This window comes from Nematostella vectensis, chromosome 2 (assembly GCF_932526225.1).
Source record: "Nematostella vectensis chromosome 2, jaNemVect1.1, whole genome shotgun sequence".
NCBI classification, from domain to species: Eukaryota; Metazoa; Cnidaria; class Anthozoa; order Actiniaria; family Edwardsiidae; genus Nematostella; species Nematostella vectensis.
The window spans coordinates 15431109-15456996 of NC_064035.1; the positions used below are offsets into that span (position 1 = coordinate 15431109).

The window sequence follows — 25888 nt, forward strand, 5'->3', positions numbered from 1 at the left end:
AACAGCAGATAACGACTGGGTACGAGTCTGTCTCGTGATAGCTTTGTGACAAAAAGCGAGGGCAAAAAGCTGTCAGACGCCGTTTGGGTATGACCACCCACCCCTCCAAAGAGGGTTATTTGTCTCCAGCTGTAACCGCTGACATGTTTTGAGAAACACGAAGTTTTCTGAGCCATTTCGTAATGGAATCGAAATCATGGCTTCAGTTACTAGATTCGATGCGTTATCAAGGCGATCCCTTGGCTGACAAAGCTATAGAATCTGTGGTTCGAGAACACGGTGCTAATAAATTAAAATCAGCGAATGCCTACTCTTCTGTCGAGGGTTTAGCGAAGCAAGGCGATAAAGAATGCACAGAGTTCCTGGCCTTTTACGATCGCGACCCACCCTGGCTAAAAGATAGTAGTATTCCATGGGTATCACGATTTCGTGATGGAAGGAGATTTTTTGTCCGGAACGCTCCGTCGGCCGGTTTAGCTTTGATGTATGGAAGTTTGATAGCTTTATTCGCTGTCAATAGTGAAAATAAAGTAAGTAAAATCACAAATAATACCAGAGGGTCATAGCGGGACTTGTCGAAAGATGTTAATTCACCTCGAAAATGGCAATTGCATTATGGGTAGGATATGAGAGAGCAATCCTGGGGGGGGGGGGGGGGGGGGTCATCATTTCCTTAGGTTATAAAATTTGTCCCAAATGTTATCCTGGGTCTTTTAAAAAATCTGCTATCCCTAGATCCCTAAGGGATTTTATCTCTCCCTTATTGGCCCAAGATTTGTGGGCTTTTACGGGTAGTCCCTAAGGAGGTAAGGCTATGCTTGGCCCCATTATAAGCTCTCTAAAAGGCAGTTCAGCTTTATTTCAAATATTAACATGCTGTGGCACAGAAGGCATTTTTGCTTTCACAAAAGCTTAGACCACTAACCACTGAGATAGCACTAGCACCAAGTGCCAAACAAAATTGACAAAAGATAATATATTCCTACTTTAATTCTAAATCAACATAGCCATGCTCAGAAGCATAATATATTCCTACTTAAATTCTAAATCAACAACATAGCCATGCTCAGAAGCCATGAGCTTCTTCCTACGTTAGGAGCGGATTCCGGATGGTTTCATGGATTCAATAGAACCACCTATTTGGAGAAAAACAATGCTTGTCCTTAGAGGGCTTGGAAGACTTTGGTATCATTTTTTACAAGTTGAACTGCCATTTGAAAAAAAAATCCCTCTCACTTGTAGAAATATCTGATAATCAACCAAATTGTCTAGGTCACCTTTTCACTCCTCCCTCCCCTCCCAATTTACACTTCAGGAGCTGATACAGGGTAGAGCTGAATTGGGTGGACATCTACCCCTTTTTTGAGTACAAAAGTAAATGTTCTGAAAAATAACAAGAAAAATATTGACCCTCTAATCCACCTCTATTTATAAAACCCTGGATCTGCTCCTGCAATTATACTAACATTGACTTCCTGGGTTTCCAAAATAACTGATAACGGTCATTTGGCACCAGGCCATCATAAGAGTCTTCAAGAAATTAATGGTAACACACTTCTTTCTACCAGGTCCTTTTAAAGACTGGCCGCCTATCACATTATGGGGATGTCCAGCGAAGAATATTTGAAACTCTGGCTTTTGTCAAGGATATAGTATTATGTGAAGATATTAAAGATATTAAAAGGACAGTGTGCAAGGTCCGCCTACTTCATGCTCAAGTGAGATATTTCATAAAGAATTCATGTGGAACATGGAATAGTTTAGAGGTTGGTAAAATGTTTTTTTTTTCCTCAAGTATAACATTTCTGTGTTTTTTTTACACTGTATAAAACTGTTTTTATTTGTTGTCAAAGCAGCATGGTGAGCCGGTGAACCAAGAAGACCAGTTGGCAACTTTACTTGCATTTTCAATAGCAGTCATCAAAGGACTCCGAAAACTCGGAATACAAGGATCAAATAATGAACACAATAATTACCTACTACTTTGGAAGTTTGTTGGACATTATTTAGGTAAGTATTCTTGGATTCTAGCCTTTTCTTGGATATGGTGCCTTTTGTGTCTAATTTAATAAATTAGAGAATTTAGCAAACATAGAGCACTTCCTTTAAGAGTGGAAATGTTCACATGCATTGCATTTATACATTGACTGTCTTTATCATAGTCCCAGAAAATAATGATGTACAATTCAAAATAAAAATGTACAAGAATAGAAACATATATTAGACTTTGCCCTTTTGTGACTTCAGCTTTACTGTATTTAGCAAAGTCTCCTTGCAATAATTCCCAGCTTAGTTTGTTTACATAATGAAAAACATATGACAGGTTAATATCCCTGCTAAGATAATCTGCCTCCTTATATTTGTAGGAGTTCATGAAAACTTGCTGTGCGATACTATGTCAGAGACAAGTGACTTGAGCGACATCATCAAGCAGCGCCTTTGCCACCCGGATGAGGCCTCTCAGAACCTTACCAATGCTCTTCTGACTTCTTTTACTCACAGAATGCCATTCTATTTGAGCTTCTCTGTAAGCAGTCAGTTATCTCGCTATATCATAGATGATGAGCGGATAGCAAATGGACTTGGACTTGAAAAAGTCACATTTTCAACAAAGGTTGTGATTAATTTATTGTATGGCTTTAATATTGTACTTGAATTTTTACAGCATTATATTGGTCCATTTGAAAACCTCCTGTACAAATTTGGAAGAAAAGCACTCACCTCATTAGTTGAGGTTTCATTGCATAATAACAAACCTTCTTTTACCTTTAAAACCTTAAAACCAAACTAGCAGTTGCATCAAAGTTGCATCAACTGCATCAAAGTTCAGAAAATTATCATTTCATCTTTTCATAAGGAGATCTCAAAGCTGTCATACTATTGCTTAATTACTTTTACCTACCAAAGTCTCCACTTAACACAACAGATGAGACAAGCACCTTTCCTATTTAGTGTAATGTTACACTGAATGAACTGCTAACCATGGATAGCGCCTTTCTAAGAAACCAATCCAAGTTTGTCTGTTGTCAATTTTAATAAACTCTTGGCTGCAACAATGATTCTACAAAAATAAATAACACAGTGTAAATATTCCTTTCAATCATATTTTGAAAAAAAAAAAAACAATATAAAAGGATATCTCACATCCAGCTATCTTTAGCTATTAAAAAAGGTCAGTGCAAATGGTGAATGGCAAAGGGTAGTTCAATTGCTACATAAATGTATAGATATCTGGGGCGGTTGCTCGAATTGGTTTTATCCCCTGGATAAGAATTTAACAGGTGGATAAGACTTATGCAAGCTTTGTGCAACCGGCCCCTTTAAGATCTAAGATGATAAGTAAACCAATTGCAAAAATTATTCACATTTCCTACATTTTCCAATGGCAGCGCTGTCATTTTGCATTTGCCATAGGTGCATAGAATGGGAATGTGAAACAGATTATAAATTGTTGATCTTGATTCTGATTCATAAGGATGGATTAATTATATATCAATATATTATGTGGCAAATATTTTTCTATACTTCTAAAAGCAATATGGGGCCTAATTGTTCTTGGGAAATTCCTTCATCTGATGGATTTGGATATGTTGCTCATACATACCTTTCTGATGTGTCATCCGTAGTTTGATCTGATAACAATTCCATCTGCTTTTGAACCTTCAGTGCACAAGATTTAAAATGGTCCAAGTGGATATTTCCTACAGCAACACAAACATTATTGATATGAGCTTATATTTAAAATTCAACAAAGTGACCAAGGTATGTATATATTAGATTGATGGATGTGTAGTTCCTTTTTTTTGCAGCTAGGCGCTCTAGTGGTTTTTACATATGCTTACACGTAGTTGCGTAGTCGCAAAGCCGGTTGACGACAACGCTGTGTCAATCGACTGTCAATTGTGGTGTATGGTGAAGTGTATGATATGTTGTACCATTGATGTTGTTGGTATATACTAGGTGTAGGCGATAGGGTATACCATTGACAGTAGCTGCAAGTAGTATTACAACAGCAGAGAGAGAAGGGGCGTCCTGGAGTACTCCAGATGAGACACAATGCTCCATTTCCTCCACAAAGGACCTGCAACAAACCAAACATTGTTTTAGTTACTTTTCAAATCAATATAATTTCAAAAATCTGAGGAGAGTATGCAGGTGGATGGGTTAAGGCCAGCTTGAAAACAAAATGCTGGTCTACATTTTAGCGCCCGTTGTCAATGATTACAGTGCCATTCTGCCAAGAAATTTGCTAATAACTCTCCCCACGGGGGTAGAACGAGAAAAAGGCCCATTACGATATTGTCGTCACCATCATATCTATCAACGGCTGTCGTTTTTCTAAATGGGCTATAGGATCCTGGGACGCGTGGGGGAAAACCTTTGATTAATTCATTAAAAAATAAATAAACTGGGGGATGGAAGGGTGGGGTCGCTATCCAGTTTTTTCTCTCATTTTTTAAATTTTAATAAGACCCCTTTACTTTACAAGATCCCTAAAACAGCAATCGCCCCAGTTAATTTTCGGAGTGCCGACGGAAACTTCCACTGAAGAAAGACAAAAGATTCCGCTGTATTTAACTATTCTGGGTATCAGAGGCTCCAATTCCAAAGAGCCGCGAATCGCCGGCTATTTAACATGCCAAACAAACTTCCAATACTAGGTACACTGCTTTTTGAAATATTTTAAGCGTTTTCCGTTACAAATCAAGGCTTCAAAGGACCACAGGTGCTCGGAGATTGTTACGTAATCGACCGGAAGAATTAACTGGTGCGATTTCCGAAAAAAAAAATTAATGGCCATACCTAACCAATACCCTTGACTTGGTAATCACGTTAATCACGAAGGATGACAGCGGCGGAATGGCGTCAGGGCTTGGCAGACCATTTTCTGTCTGTGAATCAATAGCAAAATACAGGTTCGTTTCTGCGTTTACCTATTCCACACAAACGTTGCACTTGTTCAATGTGCTCAGCGTAGGAGACCTTATGGCCCACTGAATGATGAGTGGTAGTCAATTTACCTTCCATTTACGCTCAGCCATTTTTAACACCTCTGCCACCTCATTACACTTACTTTGTCCGACAACTCTGCTATAGAAGCAGCCAGCACTGTTGCCATTATCTGCGGTCGTTCTACAAAGCCAGCATCAACAGCTCGTCGCTTGCGCTCATAACTCTTCAGAACTTCGCTTAGCGATGCTCGAATACCCAACAGAACCTGTTTGAATACAAAGTGGGAGCATATGTCGATCAGCCACTGTCTATAGCTATTCATTAGGTTCGATAATATTATAATATACTCTGAGTTCGTTACAACAAACCCTCATTTTGTATTGTCAACATTGCCGCTTTCTGGGCAAGTAAAACGTTCCATAACTGACACAAAATGTAGCAGCGACCCTTAGCATACTAATTGTAAACTCTTTCTTTATATACATATTTAAAAAAACGTCACCGCATACTGCAAATGTTGAATAGTAAATGGAAACTCTACGACTGAAGGCACATTGGTCTTCATTTTATTTCTACCGAATGCAGGATATTATTTGGATCAATCAAACAATAACGCCATGATCTTAGCTGGAGTTTATTCTTTACCTTTATTTTCACGAATAATTAGTACCTATAAGCACCTTTCGATCTTGGAACTGCCATTTCCCATTCGCCGTTTTGCACTGACAATATTTCTTTAATTAAGTGTACAAATGGGTGTAATTTGCCGCTGTTCTTAGGAACGTTGCATAACTGAACGTAAGTGAGATCTATGTAAATGCTCAACAACAACAAAAACAACAAAATGAAATAAAAACAGAAAAAGACCGAATCTTACAACATATGGTCATATCGCAATTCAAGAGTTTATCAACCCGAACTAAGCCCAATATAGGATCGTAAAAAAGCTACCGTCTGTCGCAATGCGGCACGGAGTTCCTTCAGTCTCCATAGGTAAATTCCAGGATTTATACAAGAACCGAACATCATCACAGCCAAAGCGAACCTGGACAGACTGGGCGATAAAACATTATCTTTAGTGACTTGATAGTACACCAATACCACAGCAACGGGCAGCCAAGTGAATTAAGAGAGAAATTGACAATTATTTCTTGTATTACGCCATGTCTTGTGGTCCTTCGCTTGAGTTCTCAGCGACGCTGACTTCCAAAGCTGACTTCACAAACTGGTTGTGCGACAGCCCCAACGCCTAGATCGGACACGGCAAGAACCATAGTCGGCGTGTGACGAGCTGGCGACCGCCAAATCGAGACGATGACCAAGAGATTCAAAGCAATCGCCGGCAGGAAACTAGCCCCGTTGTTTACGGCCAAAGCAACGAAGTCGGCAAAGTTTTGATGACCAGACCTCACCCACTCAGTGAAGTGATAACACGAGAAGTTATATACCATAGGGTGCTAAATGGGAGAACGGAGAATATGGCGATATCAGGGTAAATTAACTCCTTTTCCCATGTAAAAAAGAAAGCCTTCCTTTTTTCAAATCTGATTTGATAGTCCCATGTGGGTCAAGTTCAGAATGCAGAACAATTCGTCTTGATTAACTTCCTTTTACATTGTAATCATGTCGAGGAAATGAGTTCAGTTTTACAGGCTTGTATCATGCTTCCTCAAAAAACACTCTCCTTGTCTTCAAGTACTTGTATACGGAGGCGATCCGAAAAAGCTTAAATTGTGTAATTCTTAATCAGAAACACTTTCGCTAACAATGGGAGCTTCAACATAAATTAATGAAGTGTTGTCAGGGAAATGTTTTTTTTTTTTAAAAACGACGTTTAGACCAAGTTCTTGTGGTAGCCACAAGAACACATGTATAGGAAAAAAGACACACTGGTATATTTCATGCATCTGTTCTTTTTAGATGTCTTTATCTGCTTTCGATAAAAAGGAGCAGCAAACATTAAAAAAAAAAAGAATAATGTATCTATTGTTAAACCAGTAAAGCAGTTAAGGATAGTCTACCTGGGTGATGTTCTCGGCGTTGCTATTGGTTGAGACCGTGCGTAGGATGTCAGACAGAATGCCTTGAGTGTGATCCGTCAGTCTTTCGCCTTCTGAAACGTGGATATTAGAACTCTCGTCACAGGCGATATAGCGGGCTTGCACATTGGAAATCGTTGGAGTACCAGGTCCAGGGTATCGACGGAATTATTGTTTTGTTGAACCCCGCTTATAAGACAGCAAGGGTGTATGGCTAAATGTATGGGCCTTTTTTCTATCGGGAAAGTTTTAGAGTGGAATTCCATGTGCATTTCGCATCATTTCTGTATGCCTTATGTAAGTTATTCTCTTCTCAGAGCCGTAGCAGGTCACGTAAGTATGGGGGCTTGGGGGCACAATACAGAAACATTTATATGTAAGTATGGGGGGGGGGAGGCACAGCCACGTCCCTACTGGTCATTTCCTTATAATTTTTGAAAATATTGGAGTTCCCCACACCCTGCTACGGCCCTGCTTCTACAGCTTAAACATGATTGCCCGGTTTACTTTCTTAGGGAACAACAATGTTCTTTAATGGTTGTTGGAACGCTGCGACGGTCGTAGCGTGACTTACGCTCTCGGTAGTTGGCTCTCTGAGAGACCTGATACATGATCCCGGCCATTTGGGGAAGTAAAGGCAAGGACTTGGCACCTGCAAGAAGTAAACACAACCAAAGACAGTCTTCGTAACACAACACTTATTAGATGACTTCGGAATAAGCACAATTGGTACTTCACTATGCACTCTGGGAGGTGTGTGTTATTGAACGTTCTAGCGACATTTTCTTTTTTCTGTTCTTTTTCTTTTTGTCTGAGATTATTGGGAAGGAGGTATTAATTGAGATAGGGCGACCTATTCAAAATCTTTTTGAAGTTGTTGACACTTGGTAATTTAGCTTCTACAAAATTTACAGATGCTTTTAACCAGTTTATATAATCTATGACGTTTGGTATCATTTTTGCGTTAAAACCAAGACAGAATCACATGTACTCTCGTAGCCTGCTTGCAGACAGTGTTATCATAGCGGAAAACCCTCTCGGTTCGGTGTTCGGGCGCCATCTTGTATTTTGAGCCGCGCGGTTCCTGGGGATGAGCGCAAAAACGGAACCGCGTGGCTCAAAATACAAGATGGCGCCCAATCACCGAACCGAGCAAGCGGGCTAGTAATCTAGGAAACATGTTATGAAATACTACCTTATGCTTATTCAAGGGAGGGGGCAGAGGCTTCAGAGAGAGAGAGAGATGGGGGGGCTTACATGGACATTTTGGCTCTTAAGGGGTGATAACAGCATAAATTTATTCTAACAGAAATGTGACAAGAGAAAAGCTCAGACACACTTAGTCGAGGAGAGCGAATTCTACCTAAACCTTGTCACCAGACCCTTTTTGGCCATTTTCAACAAATTAGATGAACTAGGTTGAGGTTTAGAGAGAACCTATCCAAAGAAACTCTTTAATGTTTTATAGTGTCTTAGAAATCCTGGAAACAAGGGAAACAAGATTCAAACGTAGCGACCGCAGACACATACGCATGACTCACGAATCCCAAAATCAGAAAACAAACATTTAGACTCGATAGACAATAAGTAGGCTAAAAGAATAACTATGAGATGAGAACAGTTGGGCATTTCAGGAAATATGGAGTAAAACCGTTGTTAAATGGCAGACTCACCTAACTGTGAGATGGACTTGATAAGCGACGCAAGTTGATCGCACATTGCCTCACTCGCGACACCAAGCTTTACCATCTCTCCACAGCTCGATAGAATTATCTGACGGGGCAACCAAGAGACGGTAGTTAAAACTCAAGTATCACCCCCAGCTTTACCGATAAAACTGTGTCAAAGTCGTATACTGATAGATATGATCATCTCCAGTCTCGAGACATACTCGTGCCAGAGCGAGAAAAAAAAAGAAAAGAAACAGCAGTTATACAGTTGACTTACGAGGCGATCAAATAATTTTTCTTTAGCCATACAGAAAAAAGGGGCACATTTGAGTTTACTTGGCGTCCCCGTGCAGGAGGGGGGGGGGAGGTCTAGGGATTTGTAATAAAAGAGAAGTACCTCTAGGCATTGCCGTGCCATGTCAGCGGTTTCGTTGTCATCATCTCTTTGTCGTTTTTCTCCTTCAGTTTCGGCTAGGGCATCGGCGGAGGTCTCAGAGGAACTTCAGCAACATAAATGTGATTAAAGGGGTAATAATTAGAAACGTGAATTAGGCCAAGTTGCCATGACAAGCCGCTTGGCACTCGCAAACAACAAAGGAGTCAACGAAGACATAGAGTTGCTTCACTAACAGGGAAGCCGCAACAGCATCGTACCAATTACACTGTCGTGGCAGGCTAACACTCGCTTTAAAAGGTATAAATCAACACAAGGTTGAAAAGGTGTGTTGGACGCCTCTCTGTAAAACAGACTAGTTGCATTGACTTTCTTTTGCACCGACGAAGGGCTAACGCTCGAAACGCCAGCGCAACTATTCCACAGAGGCGTTCAACATGCCTTTATACCTTGTCTACACCACGCCTACTCAGACCATCTAGCTTTTCTACAGCTTGTCTGTAGTCTTTCTAGTTATACCATTTAACACTCGCTTTAGTAACTTATGTAACATGTGTGTGGACCTTGCCTTGCCTACTGGTGTAACATGTGTGTGGACCTCGCCTTGCTTACTGATTTAACCAGTGTGTGGACCTCGCCTTGCTTACTGATTTAACCAGTGTGTGGACCTCGCCTTGCTTACTGATTTAACCAGTGTTCGGACCTCGCCTTGCTTACTGATTTAACCAGTGTGTGGACCTTGCCTTGCTTACTGATTTAACCAGTGTGTGGACCTTGCCTTGCTTACTGATTTAACCAGTGTGTGGACCTCGCCTTGCTTACTGATTTAACCAGTGTGTGGACCTTGCCTTGTTTACTGATTTAACCAGTGTGTGGACCTCGCCTTGCTTACTGATTTAACCAGTGTGTGGGCCTCGCCTTGCTTTCTGATGGAACCAATTTGCGGATTCCGCCTCGCTTGTTGATGCATACACAATGTGCGGACCCGTGGATGCTGCCTCGATTATTGGTATTACCAAGTGTAAGCTGAGCTTATTGGATAAATCATCGGCTTACTCACCTGTATATATCCCATGCCGGGACCAACACTCTTCGGGACCACATCAATAGGTCAGTCAGAGGCTCACTATCTGTTGCAGTCTCCTTATTCTCCTTCAGGGTAAAGTCAAACAGATAAAATATACGTAAAAAAACAAGAGGGCAAGAAGCCAAGAGGACACTTTGCTAGTGCAATTTCAACCTTAGCAGAGTACCTTGCTTCATCATCAAACATAGGTATTAAGCATAAAATACTAATGTATATAGCAATGCTTCATATTTTCACCGACAATGCTTTTGTTTACCTTAGAAGACAGGTGGATCTCAAGGTGGCAGAAGGTTTCGAGAGCTTTCGGGTAAATCTCATTTCTATCGGATGATCGTGATGATTCAATCATTTCCTGAAAGAGTTTTAAAGGTAGAAAATGAACACAGGTTATCGTTTCGTAAAAAAAAGCTACCACAAACAAACATATGATCAAACAAAAATATGATCAAGCAAACAAAAGTTTAATTAAACATATGATCAAACAAACAAACATATGATCAAACAAACAAACGTATGATCAAACAAAACACAAACAAACGTATAACCAAACAAGGAAACAACGATCCTTACCATAACTTTTTTCAAGCTAGTGGAGATCTCCTTTAGCTTTTCGCGATATTCTAGCATTGCGGTGCGACAAACTGGTTCATACTAATATAAAAAACAATTACATCTCAAAAAAATAATATGTTCGCAATGCAAGGCCGGACAGAACTGTGGCTAATCGGGGGGAGGGTGGGGGTATTATAGTCTTTTCATCTCTGATAAGCAGGAAACAAGTTCTCGACAGAAGCCAGTTTAGGGAGTTAGATGCCAATCACCATAATTGCAATAAGGTCAATAAGGAGTTGATGTCTGTCTACAGAACACTTTTGAAGGCTACCACGTCCAAATTTGCATGTTTTTCAGTTGGCTCTACCAACTACCCACACAACTGCCCGCTTCTCTGGAGAACAACACTTATTAGTGAATGTCGCATATTTCATGGACGTAACATGTCAGATGCAAGTGTATTCAGAAGGCGTTTGGATAGGGGGGCGGATGGGAGGTTCGAAAATGGGCGATAAATAAGGAATATTTTAGGAGCAAAGGACGCTTCCAATGAGGTACTTTAGAGCATAGTATAGGGTTTTGGTAGCATGCCTCTTAGCACAAATGGTCTTCAATCAGACATTTACTCTGGGAAAGTCAGTAAACTTACCAAAAGCCAAGCCAAATAGTCCAAAGCGACGGTAGCTTCAAGTTCGCATGTCCTTGAATCTGTTCGAGCCTCCTGTAGAAAATTGGTGCAAAAACATTCAATCAAACACTGAACAAACACCGTGGAACACTTTTTCTCAACTATCTTATTGAGGAGCTTATGAGCTGCCTTTCGAATTCACATGACGTAAATACACCAAATTTCATGGTCTTCAAGAACGGCAAATGACGTGAATTTTTGGTCCCTCTTTTTTGCAATCAAATATCCAAGTAATTGGGATCAAATTATCTTTTCCTTACAAGGCTCTGAAAAATGTCTTCCAACAGTAATGCCAAAGTTTAAAATACTTTACCATACAAACTACCTTTCCTGACGGGACCAATAAATGATTGGCGAAGTTTTCTGACAGACTTGTTGCGATCATGTCCAACACCAAAGCTGTCTTTCCCCAAGAGCACATACAGTCCAACATCGGGCCAAACTCTTGGTTATTCACACCTTCCTTGAGTGAGCTCAAGGTCTTCAAACACTTCTTACTGCAAGACAAAAGATGATGAATGATTGATAAATAATAGCAAAGGTTTGGAAATAAGGATATATAAACTGCAATACATATTAATAAATTGTGGACGTTACCTAAAATTGGGCAGTGAAGATGAGGGTAGGTTGCCAGCAATGAATATAATTGCCGTCCTTGCTCTAGCACTCTACGACACATATCAGAATTAGACTATTATAAACAACTCAACGACAGGCAAGGAGTGGCCCTTTGTTGCCATACCTCGGCAGGCTCTAGAAGCCTCGGCAATGCCTTTGCAAACAGGTGGACCAGCTTTGCTTTTGTGCTGTCATTGGCACTCTAACCAAAGGACACAAACAGTTAGTATATTTCCATTCAGGGAGAACCTCCTCATCTGAATCACAATCACTTAATCTTAAAATCTTTAAGGACTTCTTTTGAGACCTGGTCCACCGAAATTGATAAGACGATCAAGAACATATGTTATAATTTCAATTTTTGATTCACGGCTCCAATGTGAATATGCATAACGGTGTGGTTTCTTCGTTTTTTATTGTTGTTTTTGTTGTTTCTTGAATAAAATTATCGACAAACAAAGGGTTTTTTTCGCGAATTACGCCGACCCCTTTTTGGACCACAAACGTTAGTACCAAAAAGGTACCTTGTCAAGCTGGTCCTTGATGCCCGCCCACGAGATCGCGATAGTCTCAAGCATTCCCGCGATGGTGTCAGCATCAGGAATGGTAAGCATTGCCTCGCTGGCTTCGTCGACACCCTCATTCTCCTTGTTCTCAGCTGTGTCTGAAACAAAAGGTATCTAGTCAAGAAATTCCCCTTGCAAGATATTATAGTGTTCAGCACTGTGATCAGCTTTCAATGTTATTCTGCCCAACCCCCTTTTGGGGTTCTGGATCCGTAGAGCAAAACCAATGTTACTAATGACCAATGATACTAACGACCCTTTTAAGTCAGTGCCTGTCACTGTACACAGCACATTCAGTTTCCGTCTCTAGTAAAATGATCCCGTATAAGGGAGAGTACCTTCTCCATTAACTGTAGTGTCGTTGGCATTGCTTTGTGCCCACTGGAAAAGGCAACGTCCAAGCAGCAGGATAAATTTGCCTGTGAAACAGAAACCCTGTCAGCTCATCTTCAAAATTTAGGAGATTTGAGAGAAAATTATACAATGGAAAACCTGTTTGGATCTTCAAGGGAGAAGAAAAACAGCCTGGAATGGCTGCGATTGCTTGTGGACCTCGTGGACACTATTTCCTGAACATACTTACCTGTGGCTGCTATTGGTGCGTGGAGATGTGCATACTGATAGAATCTACGTGCAGCCATTGGGTTTGCTTCCCAAAGTGCACTGCAGCGGGTTACCTGAAAAGACACATCTTTACTAGCAACAAAAGCAAATGGATGCCAGAAGGAAAAACTATAGAGGTACGCCTGATGTGATAAATGGATGTTGGAAGTAATTCCAAGTGGCAAGAGCCAGGGAAACAACAGGAAGAATGTGGTATGTGCCACTAGGAATGTAAAAGATAAGTTAAAGCTGGCCATGCTTGCATACTTGTAATACAAGCAAATGGTCTGATGCAGAGGATTGGCTGTGGAGATTCGCAAGTACCTGGACATCCGGTTCCTTATTGAGAGGGTGAAAAGAGTTCATTAGAAGCTTGACAAGTTTCCTCATGACCGGGGCAGAGGATTCTACTTCCAGACGGGCCAGCAAATGGTCTAATGGTACTATTGTCCAGAACTGAAATACAGAAGATACAATGGTATATGTCTGTTATCAATAACATTTGTCTCAAATAAGACAGCCATTGAGAGACTAATCTTAGCGAGGAAACAATAATGGTCCGTTTCAAATAAAACTATCTCTAATCTACCTTTTTTATCTCCTGTGGGTTGCTGCTTACAAAAGTTGACCATGTATTTGATTGGGTAACCTAAATTCATCTTGCATAGTCCATGGCCAAGCCATATCCTAGGCAGTTAAACTTAGTCAACTAAGACTAATTGTCAACTGGTAAATCTTTAGATTTTATACTTATATATGATCACTAGAAAATAATAAAGTACTTATTTGGATGGAATTCATAAAAAAATTCTAGCCAAATATATTGAGTCATATTTGGAAAAAAGCTATATACATTGAAAATTTTCAGTAAATAGTGAAGATACAGTGTAAAGTGGATATACCTTAATAGCCTTCATGCCTTTCACTAGTAGAAGCAAATCCACAAATGCTGCTCGAACTTTCTCCGAAGTGTCATGGACCAGGTCTCGCAGACTACCAAGCAGATTCTTCAACAATGGATGGCTGAGGTGATTTTCCACAAGGAACTTAAGGCCCTGAAAACCAAATAAAGAAGTTAATTTTTAAATTTTCGCTTTGTTTATGGGAATGATAACAATAATATCTAGAGGCAAAAATAGGGATGAAACTAACCTGAAATACAGCTACTCGGACAGAGCTTGATGTAGCATCAAATGCAACAGATGTTATCTGAAAGTCAGAGTTTGAGCAACAGTTTTGAACTCTGTTCCATCATGGAATATGGCAAACAAGTGTTTATGGTATCAAGCAATTTACACTTACAAGTCTTGTTATCAGTGATTTAACAGTGTGCACAGGAATCAGCTCCCAGAATACACCAGCAATGCGACACACTCCGTGTACTCCAGTAGCCCGAACTATAGGCGAGGGATCTTCAAGCAATTCCTGGAAAGTGGATAAATAATTCTAACTAAGGTCATTACCATTGCTAAGGTCATTACCATTTGTCTTTGAAACACCATAAAAAACCTCAGAGAATTTTACATCAAACAGGAATGAATAACATCAAAGGTGCTCATATACCTGAAGCAAATCAAACTGTTTTTGGAGAAGTGCATCAATTTCCTCATTATTTGCATCAGGGTTTTGCAGGGGAAATGCATCCACCAGGATTGCTGCTGCATTTGCTCGAACAAGTGGATTGGCAACCTGCAGTTTGTTATCACAAAATAAGCATTCTTTGAAGGGTTGATGTTTTTCCATGAGCACCAAAACAGGAGGCAGTGACATTTAATTATTAGTTAATTACCAGATTAAATTTGATCTTGAATAGCATAACTATATGAGTTTTTTGTGCGTTGAATGCAATGTTTTAGGACAATACTGTAGAAATAAAACGCCCCAAGCGTTGTGTAAATCTTGAAGACAAGGGCCACAAAACCTTACCATAACAAACGTTTGTAATTGATTTTTCCAACTTGGGCATACCTTAAACTTGTGGGAATTGGGGAAATTTTTATATGTACAGTAAGTTGTCTTTAGATTATTATCAATCAGGTTTGAACAAGCAGTCCAGAATCCGTTTACTTACAGTATGCAGATGAAATTCTATAATATAATACAGTACTTTTTATGACATGCATATATTTTTTCACTCAGATGGTGATACATACAGTAGAATATAGTGCAAAATGCAAAGGTCACAATATGGATATCACCTTAAAAGCTCTCCAGAGAATTGGCTGGTAGAGTCTGACAAGGGCCTCGTCCACGCCCTTCTGCTTTTTCTGCATATGGAAATACCCGAGCACCTACACACAACAGAAGCAGAATGCTCACAAGTTTCCTGATGGAAGTACCCGAGCACCTACACACAACAGAAGCAAAATGCTCACATGTTTTCTGATGGAAATACCCCAGCACCTACACACAACCAAAGCAAAATGCTCACAAGTTTCCTGATGGAAATACCTCAGCACCTACACACAACAGAAGCAAAATGCTCACATGTTCCCTGATGGAAATACCCCAGCACCTACACACAACAGAAGCGAAATGCTCACAAGTTTCCTGGTGTTAAAATGTACCACCACTTACATACAACAGAAGTATGTAAATGCTCACAAGTTTCCTGATGTAAAAATCTATAGTACCAGCACCTTGGCATGACAGAAGCAAATGCTCACATGTTCCCTGATGGAAATATCCGAGCACCTACACACAGCAGAAGCAAATGCTCACAAGTTCCCTGATGTTAAAAGGTACCAGCACTTATACACACAACAGAAGCAAATGCTCAAGTTTCCTGATGGAAATACCCAAGCACCTTCACACACAATGCTCATACAAGAACATAAGAGACATTAATAACTTTCCTTGCTATTCTTATACCTTTCTTAGCCGAGATGACATAGATAAGGCACCCAGCCTTTGTGCATGTACAGCAGCATACATCAAATCCTGAATGCACTCCTTCTCCAATGTCTATGTGATAAACAACATATAGGGTTGCCAGTGAATTGATAATATGGTAAAATACCGCCTGCTGTAACAGACATGTCAATAATCAAAATCAGGCTGATAAAACAAAGAGAATGAAGACTTACTCCCAAATATGGCTCTGCAGCAACTCTCCATGCTCTAAAGTAGATTTCTCCATATGAAGTCAAGGCAGACCTGCCAAATATCAATTGATGAAAATATAATGAACTTTGAGGCTTATTGATATGATCTGGCAAAATGCACAGTAGTTGCCAACTAACAGTAAAGTAACTCTAAAAAGTGCAGGTAATTTTTACAATCATGTAATCCATATTTCAAATACACAGTCTATAGCTCTTGAAATTTAGAGGTCCTTGTGATTTTGGTCAAAAAACAGACATCTCCTAGAGACTAGACTGAATACCCAAAGCTATAGGCCAGAGTTTTACAAAGAATAATGTAATGTATTTGAGAAAAACCTTAGGATCAAAACGAATAAACAGTAATGGCGGACTCTCGTTGTTTATTGCTGCTTCCCAGAAAACCTTGCGGTCATACAAACAGGAATCCCAAACATTACATACTGCCCCACCCAAGTTTACAACTAAAAGATACTTGCTTGCTGAGGCCAGTAAAACTATCAAATTTATACACACAACATGTCAATAAGTAAAAAACAACAACAATGTCCATGACAAGTTCTTGACAAGTTGTCAATCCATCAGATCCGGAAAAATGTACACAGTGTGTGATATGCTGCTTAAAATTAACATACATAGTCTTTGAGGTGAGTAGGTGTGGTTTTGAGTCGAGTACTTCTTCGCAGAGTACTTGCAGGTTCAGAAGCTGGAAGCTCTGTCTTCTTCGGTTCCAATGAAGGTTCTGGAACTGTGATCTCAGGTTCCTTAAATTCCTCTGGAATCTGCTTGGGTACAGTTGTTTGCATTGGAACTTGGGCCAATTCTGTTGAACTCTGAAGATCATTAGCGACTGTGGGTGTGCTTGTCCTCAGGCGAAGATGGTCAACATGTCGTCGAAACACTCCACCTGAACTGAGTTGAACGACATACGAAACCGGTCCTGACTGTTGAATAATTGTTCCACATAACCACTTTGGACCATATGAAAAATTCTTGACAAATACTGGGTCATTCACTTGAAATTCTCTGAGTGGCACTAGATTGTCGTGTTGTTTCTTCTGTGCGAGCTGTTTATCTTCTACACGAGTGCGAATTGTGTCCTGACTAAGGGGGTTTACCAGGTCCAAGCGCGTCTTCAGCTTCCGGTTCATTAATAGCTCACCAGGTGTTTTACCAGTGGTTGCATGAGGTGTGGTACGATAGCTTAGTAGAAATCTGCTTAACTTCGTGTCTAAGTTTTCCTTTTCCCCTCCCATCTTCTTCATTGTTTCCTTGAAAGTGCGAACATATCTTTCAGCAAATCCATTGGATGCTGGGTGTTTAGGTGCTGAAGTGATGTGTTTTATGCCATTCTCAGACATAAAAAGGGCAAATTCTTCACCTATGAAGGCAGTTGCATTATCAGATACAATGATATCAGGCAGTCCATGTACTGAGAAGCATTCTCTTAACTTCTGGATGGTTACTGCAGCAGTACTGGAGTTTGTCTTGAATACCTCGATCCACTTACTATAGGCATCACCGATCACCAGGAACATGTGTCCTTCGAAAGGTCCTGCATAGTCAATATGTATGCGAGACCAAGGTCTAGACGGCCACTCCCACGGATGTAGGGGTGCAGTAGAAGGTGCCTTAGCATTACTTTGGCAGCTTGTGCAATCTTTCACCTTTTGCTCAATATCCGCGTCCAGGCCAGGCCACCAGAAATAGCTTCGGGCTAACATTTTCATGCGAACCATTCCAGGATGTCCATCATGTAGTTCCTGGAGAAGCTTGACTCTTCCTTGAGGAGGAATGACTACGCGAGAGCCCCAGAGTAGACAGCCATCCTGACAGCTAAGTTGGTGCTTTCTATAAGAGTAGGGCTTGAACTCAATGCGATCATTTGAATTGGGCCAACCGGACATTACTTGGTGTCGTACTGCACTAAGAATGGGATCTTTTGAGGTCCAACGCTCAATGTCCTTGACTTTAACGGGTGTGTTGACTTCAAGATGATTCATTACAAACATAATGTCGCCAGGCACTGGAACATTTCTGGTTTCATTTGGCAATGGCAGCCGGCTCAGGCCATCGGCATTACCATTTTTCTGGCCTTCTCGATATACTAAAGTGTATGAGTAGCCTGACAGGAATACCGCCCACCTCAATATGCGTGGTGAGGCTGAGGTCGGTATTTGTTTAGTTGACTGTAGCAGACCCAGCAGGGGTTTGTGATCAGTGTAGATGGTAAAACTCCGTCCATATAAGTATGAGTGGAACTTCCTCACCCCGAACATGATGGCTGCTGCCTCTTTGTCGAGCTGTGAATAGTTCTTTTCGGCTGGGGACAGAGTACGTGAGGCATATGAAATAGGACGTTCAGTCCCATCATCCATCACATGTGAAATAACACAACCAAGACCATATGGTGATGCGTCACAAGCAAGGGTTAACTCTCTTTCCAAGCTGTAATGCACTAGAAGTTGTGAAGAGTGAAGTGTGGACTTGGCTTGGTTCCAAGATTTTTCATGTGCTTCACTCCAGTTCCAAGGTGTGTCTTTGACTAACAGCTGATGTAAAGGAGATAGTATTGTAGTGATGTTAGGTATGTAACAAGCGTAATAGTTAAGCATGCCTAAAAAGGCTTGCAGTTCTTTCAGATTAGAAGGTCTCGGTGACTCTTGAATTGCTTTGATTTTCTCGTCAAGGGGGTGGATACCATCTTGTCTATGCGGTGTCCCAGGTAAGTGACTTCAGGTGCTTGAAAAATGCACTTCGAACGTTTAAGACGGACGCCAGCTTTGTCCAGACGTGACAGGACTTCTGTTAGACTTTTGAGATGATCTGCTGATGTCTTCCCGGCAATGAGAATATCATCTATTCGTACTACAACATTCGGAATACCCTGCAGTAAATTTTCCATTGTGCGTTGGAAAATCCCAGGGGCTGAGGCAATGCCGTAGCACAGTCTATTGTACTCAAATAGGCCTTTATGAGTGGTGATAGTGGTGTACTTCTTTGATTCTTCATCTAACTCAAGTTGTTGATAAGCTTGACTCAGATCTAGTTTTGTAAACTGCACTCCACCTCCAAGTTGAGCTAGCAGATCCTCTGTTTTAGGAATTGGGTAATTGTCAAGTTTGCTAACTTGGTTCAAAGTAACTTTGAAGTCTCCACAAATGCGTATAGACTCATCAGATTTGACAATGGGCACAATGGGTGTTGCCCATTCCGAAAATTGAACTGGACGAATTGTTCCTTCTTCTAACAAACGGTCCAATTCTCTCTCTACCTTCTGACGTCGTGCATATTCTAACGTGCGAGGTTTGAAGTACTTGGGTTTGGCTTGAGGATCAACGTATATCTTTGCTTTCACTCCTTGAATTGTCCCTAGTCCTTCCTTGAATAAATTTTCATGTTTCTTTAGCAGGTCAGACACATCAGGGGATACAACTTGAACTAGGAAAATCTCTGGCCATGACAACTTAACATGTTGTAACCAATCTCGTCCAAAAAGACTGGGCACCTTGCCTTGTACAACTATAACTGGCAAGTGTTCAAAGAAGTCCTTGTACTTGACTTCCACTACAAGCTTTCCTAAAACTGGAATTGTCTCCCCGGTGTATGTTTTCAAGGTTAGCTTGGTATCTTGCAGATTGAGAGATGAACCCTCAATGTTCTTCAATTGATAAAAAATGTCCTCTCCGATTACTGAAAGTGATGCACCAGTGTCCAGTTCCATTTGAACTTTAAGACCATTTAATTCAACATCTACTAAATACGGATTTTGGCGGTTGCCTTGACTGACAGCAAACAATGGATATATATCTTCATCTTCTATTTCTTTATCAGTATCCAGGACATGAATTGCTGGTTTCCCTTGTTTTGGATGGTGGTTTGAATTTGGCTTGGTTGTCTCGGACGACTTTTTTGCTTTTTTGAGACATTTGGCAACAATATGTCCTTTCTTTTTACAATAATGGCACGTGGCCTCCTTGAAACGACATTTTGACGGGTGGTGATTTTTTCCACAACGATAACACTCTTTATTTTCGCTTTTAGAACGCGGTAAGGGCGAAGAACTGACCTTTTTTACAGATGCAGACGTTGAACTTAACGTAGAAGGAGCAGATTGAAGATCGGCCATGTGCTGTGCGGTCGTTTCCATAGACGAAGCAATGTCGTAAGCTTTTTTGAAAGTTAAGTTCTCTTCTGATAGCAAACGCCTTTGGATTCTTTCATTGTTAATTCCAGACACCAGACGATCACGCAGCATATTTTCCAGACTGCCACCAAAATTGCAGTATTCTGCCATGTTTCGTAGAGCCGCTACAAAGTCAGACACGTTCTCCCCGCTCAATCTGAAACGGTTATTGAACTTGTGCCGTTGCACGCTTTCACTCGGTTTTGGGTTGAAATGGCTCTTTACCAAGGTGCACAAGTCAGCATAAGATTTCTCTCCAGGTTTCGCTGGGGCCAGCAGATCAGACATTAATTTGTAGGTTTTTTTCCCTACCGAACTGAGGAGGATTGCACGGCGTATTTTCAAGTCATCGTCAGACGTAGTTACTCCATTTGCTTCTAAATAGAAGTTTAGACGCTCGATATACTGTTCCCATGAATCAGAATCTCTGTCGAATTCGTCTATTTTGCCGTAGGTTGCCATTTCCGAAATCCTCGTCGCCAAAAAATGTAATGTATTTGAGAAAAACCTTAGGATCAAAACGAATAAACAGTAATGGCGGACTCTCGTTGTTTATTGCTGCTTCCCAGAAAACCTTGCGGTCATACAAACAGGAATCCCAAACATTACAAATAAACACCTGACACCCCCTCCCCTAATTCCACAGGAGTTTGGCCAGTGAAAAATATATACTTACACAGAACAAACAGGAATTTGGTTCTTGATGGTCTTGTGAAGTTCTTTGGTGAGTTCAGGATGCATCCCAAACAAAAAACTCAGGAACCTGTGACCCTGAATATACAACATAAAGTATATAACATGTTTGTATGTGATAATATGACTAAAGACTTCTTCAAGGCATACTTTATATGTAAGGGTTACTCACAGAAAAGTTTAAAAATATGTATAATAAATAGCATGCTTGTTTAAAATGTGATGCACAACAATTGTAAAGGTTTCCTTATGGTGTTTTTGTTTACTTGAGATGCTGACAAATAGAATGGTACTGTAAATGGTTTTTACCAATCCAGAAGTTGTTTACAGGTTGTAATGTTAAACAAATTATCATGTTTCTTAACTTCTAATTAAAGTTGGATTGTGTCATTCCCATACCTCTTCTTGCCTGAGATAAATAGGGTGGATCATGCACTGGTGAAGAAGTTGTTTCAGAGATGACGAGCTCTCATCCTCAAAGTCTATCAATAGAAGAGCTTGACGAAGTCCCCACACATGCTTCACATCACTGGCCTAGAAAATCATAAAACAAAATCATTTAACACCTTTTTTTTTCCTTTTGCAAGCATGCGCTTATAAAAATAAATAAAATATGACAGAGTGTAACAAAAAAGCGTAAAATGTCAAGGTTTGTCTTTTCCATAAAGTGGATTATATTCAGAAGATCTGTAGTTGGTTTACTCTTATTCATTCTCAAGGTAAACACACTCTTTGTACCCAAAACCTAAAATCACCATTTTCCATCCATTTCTATTTGCTTGCAAAACTTGAATATAGTAGTTACTTGTGCCACATTAAAAATCACTATTAAAAACATCTCTTTGCCTCTGCAAGCTCCCCTTCAAATCAACACCAAAAGCTAAGCAAAACATGTTGTCAACTTACTGTTCCTTTTGCCAAACTTCTGATGACGTAGAAAGGCAAAGTGTTGGTAATAAGCTCTTCTTTTCCCTCAAAATCATTCAAGAACCTAGCACAAAGAGAAAGAATTGATATACATATTATATGTACTTCACAGTACATACCAGTGATCTGTAAAAATCATATTAATTAATTAATAAATAAAAAAGACGGCTTTCACATCTTTAGTTTCTAGGATCCATGTTTGTCATAAATAATGACTCTAAGTGATTAGTTTAGATAGACTGACCATGTTTCGCACACTTGAGCAATACTTGTCTGCAATTTCTGAGACTCTTCAGGGAGGCACATCATTATTCCTGAAAAGAAAAATCAGAAAAGCAATAAATTAATTGGACCATGATGGTGGATTTGGCAATTTTTGCCATATTTTATAATGAAAGCACCCTATAGCCCCAAAACCCTCAAAGTTGTCTGTAATGTGTTGAATCAGATTGTCTTTTGACAGTCGTAGTTTGAAAACTACACACAGTCTGGTAAAATACTAATCACTGAAATAAGTGACAGGGTGCAAGGTCATGTGCTTATTTCAAAATCTGTTCACAGCCTCACAACATAACCTTGAGTTGCTAGCATTATAGAGAGATAGCTAATGGAAGGGAAAATTTTTACACAGAAGGACAAAACTTACAACCTATTTTTGGGAAACGCTTATTTGATAAAATAATTATGATATTTTAGCAGTGATTGCATTTTTAAAATTTACTGAGGGATACTGTATGAAAGAGTTTGAAATTTATGCAGGTGAAATAAGTGGTGCTGGAATACAGGGCAGATTATATTCTATAATCTCTTCTCATCTTTACCATGAAGAAGAACAGCTGTCTCCAGAAAAAGGCCAGGAACAACAGGCTTATCAAAGGAAAGAGCACACAGAGCAACTGTAGCTACGGCTTGAAGGCAGGCCAGCATTGAAATGAAATGCTAAAAGGGAGGGAAATGTCAATTACATACTTTTTTTCCTGAAAAAAAAAATCAAAGAACTACACTTTAAGTTTAATAGAAACACTAAATAAAGAAAATTAATTCAATCCAAAAAAATGTGGATCATAATACCCAAATTTCTTTTCAACATGGCAAGTAGTCTCCCGCACAGCTGTTCTTTGTGTCAGTCACACAACGCTCCCAGGGAGGAAGAGGCAAGTGATGACTTTACAAGTATTGTTCCCTGACAAATAGTATTCCAGCCCAAATTGATACTTGTATGTATCACATTTTTGTTTTACTTTACAGAATTTCTGGATGTTCCATCAGCTCAAAAATTGTGTTGGCAGAGATGGATTGGCTTTGATTTTTTCAGAGTGAATGCAAATTGTTACCATGCCAGTGACAGAGCAGAAAGTCACCTTTCAAGATTTTTTTTCCACTCAGAAGTAAATCTAGGGGGAGGGCTTACATCTTGGCAATGCATGCCCCAAAAATGCTCTTTAGTTAGTATGCATTTTATCTATAAAACTGCCTTCAATTCTTTGGTAGCTGGAAAGTCAGGGCATCCATGCCTTTTTGGAATCCCAAGATCTACTCCTGATCACCACCATGGATAAGGTGGGCAATAGGTTCTAGTAATATTCTAGTCAATGACATACCTAGGGGATGTACATATTGCGTGTACATGCCCCTTGGCCAAAAAATATGGGTCATTTCTTTTTTTTTTATGATACACATTATAGAAAGGATACAGGTAGTGTCTACTAGGCAACCATGCTAAGTCATGGGCAACTGGTTGCTTAATAACCTTCGGATGGTTGCCTTGTTACTATCTTGACAATGACATTTTTTTATTATTAATTTTTTTTTTAAGTTGAGTAAAGAGACAGCACATATCTATTCTCCACTGAAATACATTTGCAATTTTTGGAAACCAAGAGGTACTGTACATGAATCCTTGTTATGTTATATCCTTTTAGTTATGGAACATACATATACAGTACAGAACAGAAAAAACTTAGGGATAAACTTTGTCAGAAGATGTAGTGAGCTTGATGAGGAGAGCTGGGGCTGGCAATAACTTTAAAAGCTAGGGTAATATAGAAGATACAGAATCACCAAAAAAAACATTATATGAAATGGACACCACAGGCATCCTAAGCTCTGGTAATAGGTCACTTGATCCATCTAGAAACTTTTTCTAACCAAATACACAATGTCTTCTTAACTACCAATGAAGGGGTCTGATGTCAAACTTATCTCATTACATGAGCAGGATGGACCCACCTATCTGGACACCCACCTGACTACACTTTTTTTATAAGAACTTTTTTTAAATAGAATGGCTGAGATTTCACCAAATTTTAAGAACATGCTCAGAACATGCCAAGGCTCAGATAGCAGCAAAATATTGCTGATTTAGTGTTCTAAAATTCACTGTAAAATTGTGTTCATTAATAACAACCTTAAATGTTATATCTGCTATTTATCATTTGTGTAATTCTCCTGCTATGTAATAATTCATTGAGTACTATATTTTATAAGCACTAAAATTTAGGAACATTGTTAAGAACATCTTCAGCCTTACAGCGCAATCAAGAAACCATTAAACACCGGAAATATGTATGGAATGTTTGTTCCGACCAATCACTCGCAAGATATTCAAACAGTCTGAATGCTCACGTCTGATTCGTCAGAAAACAATAAACATTCCACACATATTTTAGGTGTTAACGTTTAAACTGTTGTGCTGTAAAATACTCCAAAAATAAACGGCCCAGCCTCAACTGAAAATTAGATGTTCTTATATAAAAAAATAGTGTAATGTGAAACAAAGGCCTGCTAGGGGGATTGGGTGTTTCTTTCTATTATACTATTTTACATGGCAAACCGCTGTAACATCAACTGAGCTAGGACCTAACAGGTGTTAGAGGTTATCACATTTTTTATATTTGATATTGACAGCCTTGGCTAAGCAATTGATTGGGTACACTAAGACACTGTATATAGCACAACCAACCACATGTCTCTGTATTGAATCAGTAGAGAACAATAGTTTACACACTTCCGACAAAGTTAAGAGGTTTATAACAACCTCTTTGTATATGTCATTCTCATTTTAATATCTCCCTAATAATTTTACCTCAGCCTGTTGCTCATCTGTCTTATCTGGATCCGGTGAGGCCATCATGATGGCAGAATCACTCAGATTCTTGAGTCCTTCCCACAGCTTCTCGTGCTGTTTGCGGGATAAGGTTTGCAACACTTCCAAAACATCAAATGCGTCATTCTTCGAGTTCTAAGAAAAAGCAAACCGTATATGAGGGGTTTTATCCATAAAGGATCGTGTAAAGTAAGTTAAGCTTTAGTTGTAGTTTTTCAGTATTTGTAGTAGTTGCTGCTATCACCTTGGTTGGATGCATATCTTCAAGACCATTTATCCCTTAGACTGATGCCTGAGTATCTTAATCTTGTTGTGTTTATTTTGCATTTATGAATTCTTTGGGTTGTGGGTACTTCTCAAGGCCGGTTGCGGGGTCAATGTTTTAAGTTATATCCAAATCGGGTAGATTCCCGGGGTTTATAAGTAAGCTTATATATTGATGCACGACTTACATGTCTCTCGATTAACTCCACCAAGGCCTCTGGTGTCTCTTGACTCGCTACATCTAATAATACCGCCCGCGGATTCGTGGCAGGCTGTTGTTGTCCCAATCGCATAGTTTGTTATGATTTTATCAATAAAAGTTGAGTTTGCTTCGACTTCGAAGTCTTATTTACAAACGAAATGCCCGCCAAATCATAGATCATCACGTGATAAGCTTAGTGACCGGGCCTATGGCTAATTCTCCGAAAATAAAATGCCGCT

General features: G+C 39.8%; 3 protein-coding genes across 5 annotated transcripts; 1 reads left to right on the top strand and 2 right to left on the bottom strand.

Annotated features, from left to right (window-relative positions):
* The first annotated feature begins 27 nt into the window (after positions 1-27).
* On the top strand, positions 28-3109 carry LOC116604457 (rubber oxygenase). Of its 2 annotated transcripts, none has more exons than XM_032366860.2 (4): positions 28-530; positions 1569-1766; positions 1854-2010; positions 2367-3109. In XM_032366860.2, exons 1-4 carry the CDS (start codon positions 183-185, stop codon positions 2789-2791), a joined length of 1128 nt encoding a protein of 375 aa, XP_032222751.2. In that variant the 5' UTR covers positions 28-182; the 3' UTR covers positions 2792-3109. The 2 variants fall into 2 exon arrangements, with proteins under 2 accessions (XP_032222751.2, XP_032222752.2); XM_032366861.2 differs by having other exon boundaries at positions 1857-2010.
* LOC5521866 (condensin-2 complex subunit G2) lies at positions 2611-25871 on the bottom strand. 2 transcript variants are annotated; one of them, XM_032366846.2, is made up of 34 exons: positions 25636-25871; positions 25163-25318; positions 22899-23016; positions 22322-22391; positions 22057-22141; positions 21550-21684; positions 21134-21228; positions 16257-16326; positions 16042-16134; positions 15369-15461; positions 14734-14859; positions 14473-14595; positions 14323-14379; positions 14073-14225; positions 13495-13626; positions 13151-13244; positions 12906-12986; positions 12526-12665; positions 12126-12203; positions 11981-12051; positions 11709-11880; positions 11345-11416; positions 10714-10794; positions 10400-10495; positions 10117-10208; positions 9060-9162; positions 8666-8765; positions 7567-7644; positions 6975-7066; positions 5075-5218; positions 4804-4892; positions 3981-4081; positions 3605-3701; positions 2611-3061 (listed from the first exon to the last, which is right to left on the bottom strand). In XM_032366846.2, the coding sequence occupies exons 1-34, from the start codon at positions 25738-25740 to the stop codon at positions 2998-3000; spliced, it is 3456 nt and encodes a 1151-aa protein (XP_032222737.2). In that variant the 5' UTR covers positions 25741-25871; the 3' UTR covers positions 2611-2997. The 2 variants fall into 2 exon arrangements, with proteins under 2 accessions (XP_032222737.2, XP_048579547.1); XM_048723590.1 differs by lacking the exons at positions 21134-21228; positions 21550-21684; positions 22057-22141; ... (2 more) ...; positions 25163-25318; positions 25636-25871 and adding an exon at positions 16907-17262.
* On the bottom strand, positions 18776-21065 carry LOC125560962 (uncharacterized protein K02A2.6-like). The gene has a single exon (XM_048723598.1). It carries the CDS (start codon positions 20917-20919, stop codon positions 18910-18912), a length of 2010 nt encoding a protein of 669 aa, XP_048579555.1. The 5' UTR covers positions 20920-21065; the 3' UTR covers positions 18776-18909.
* Positions 25872-25888: the final 17 nt, after the last annotated feature.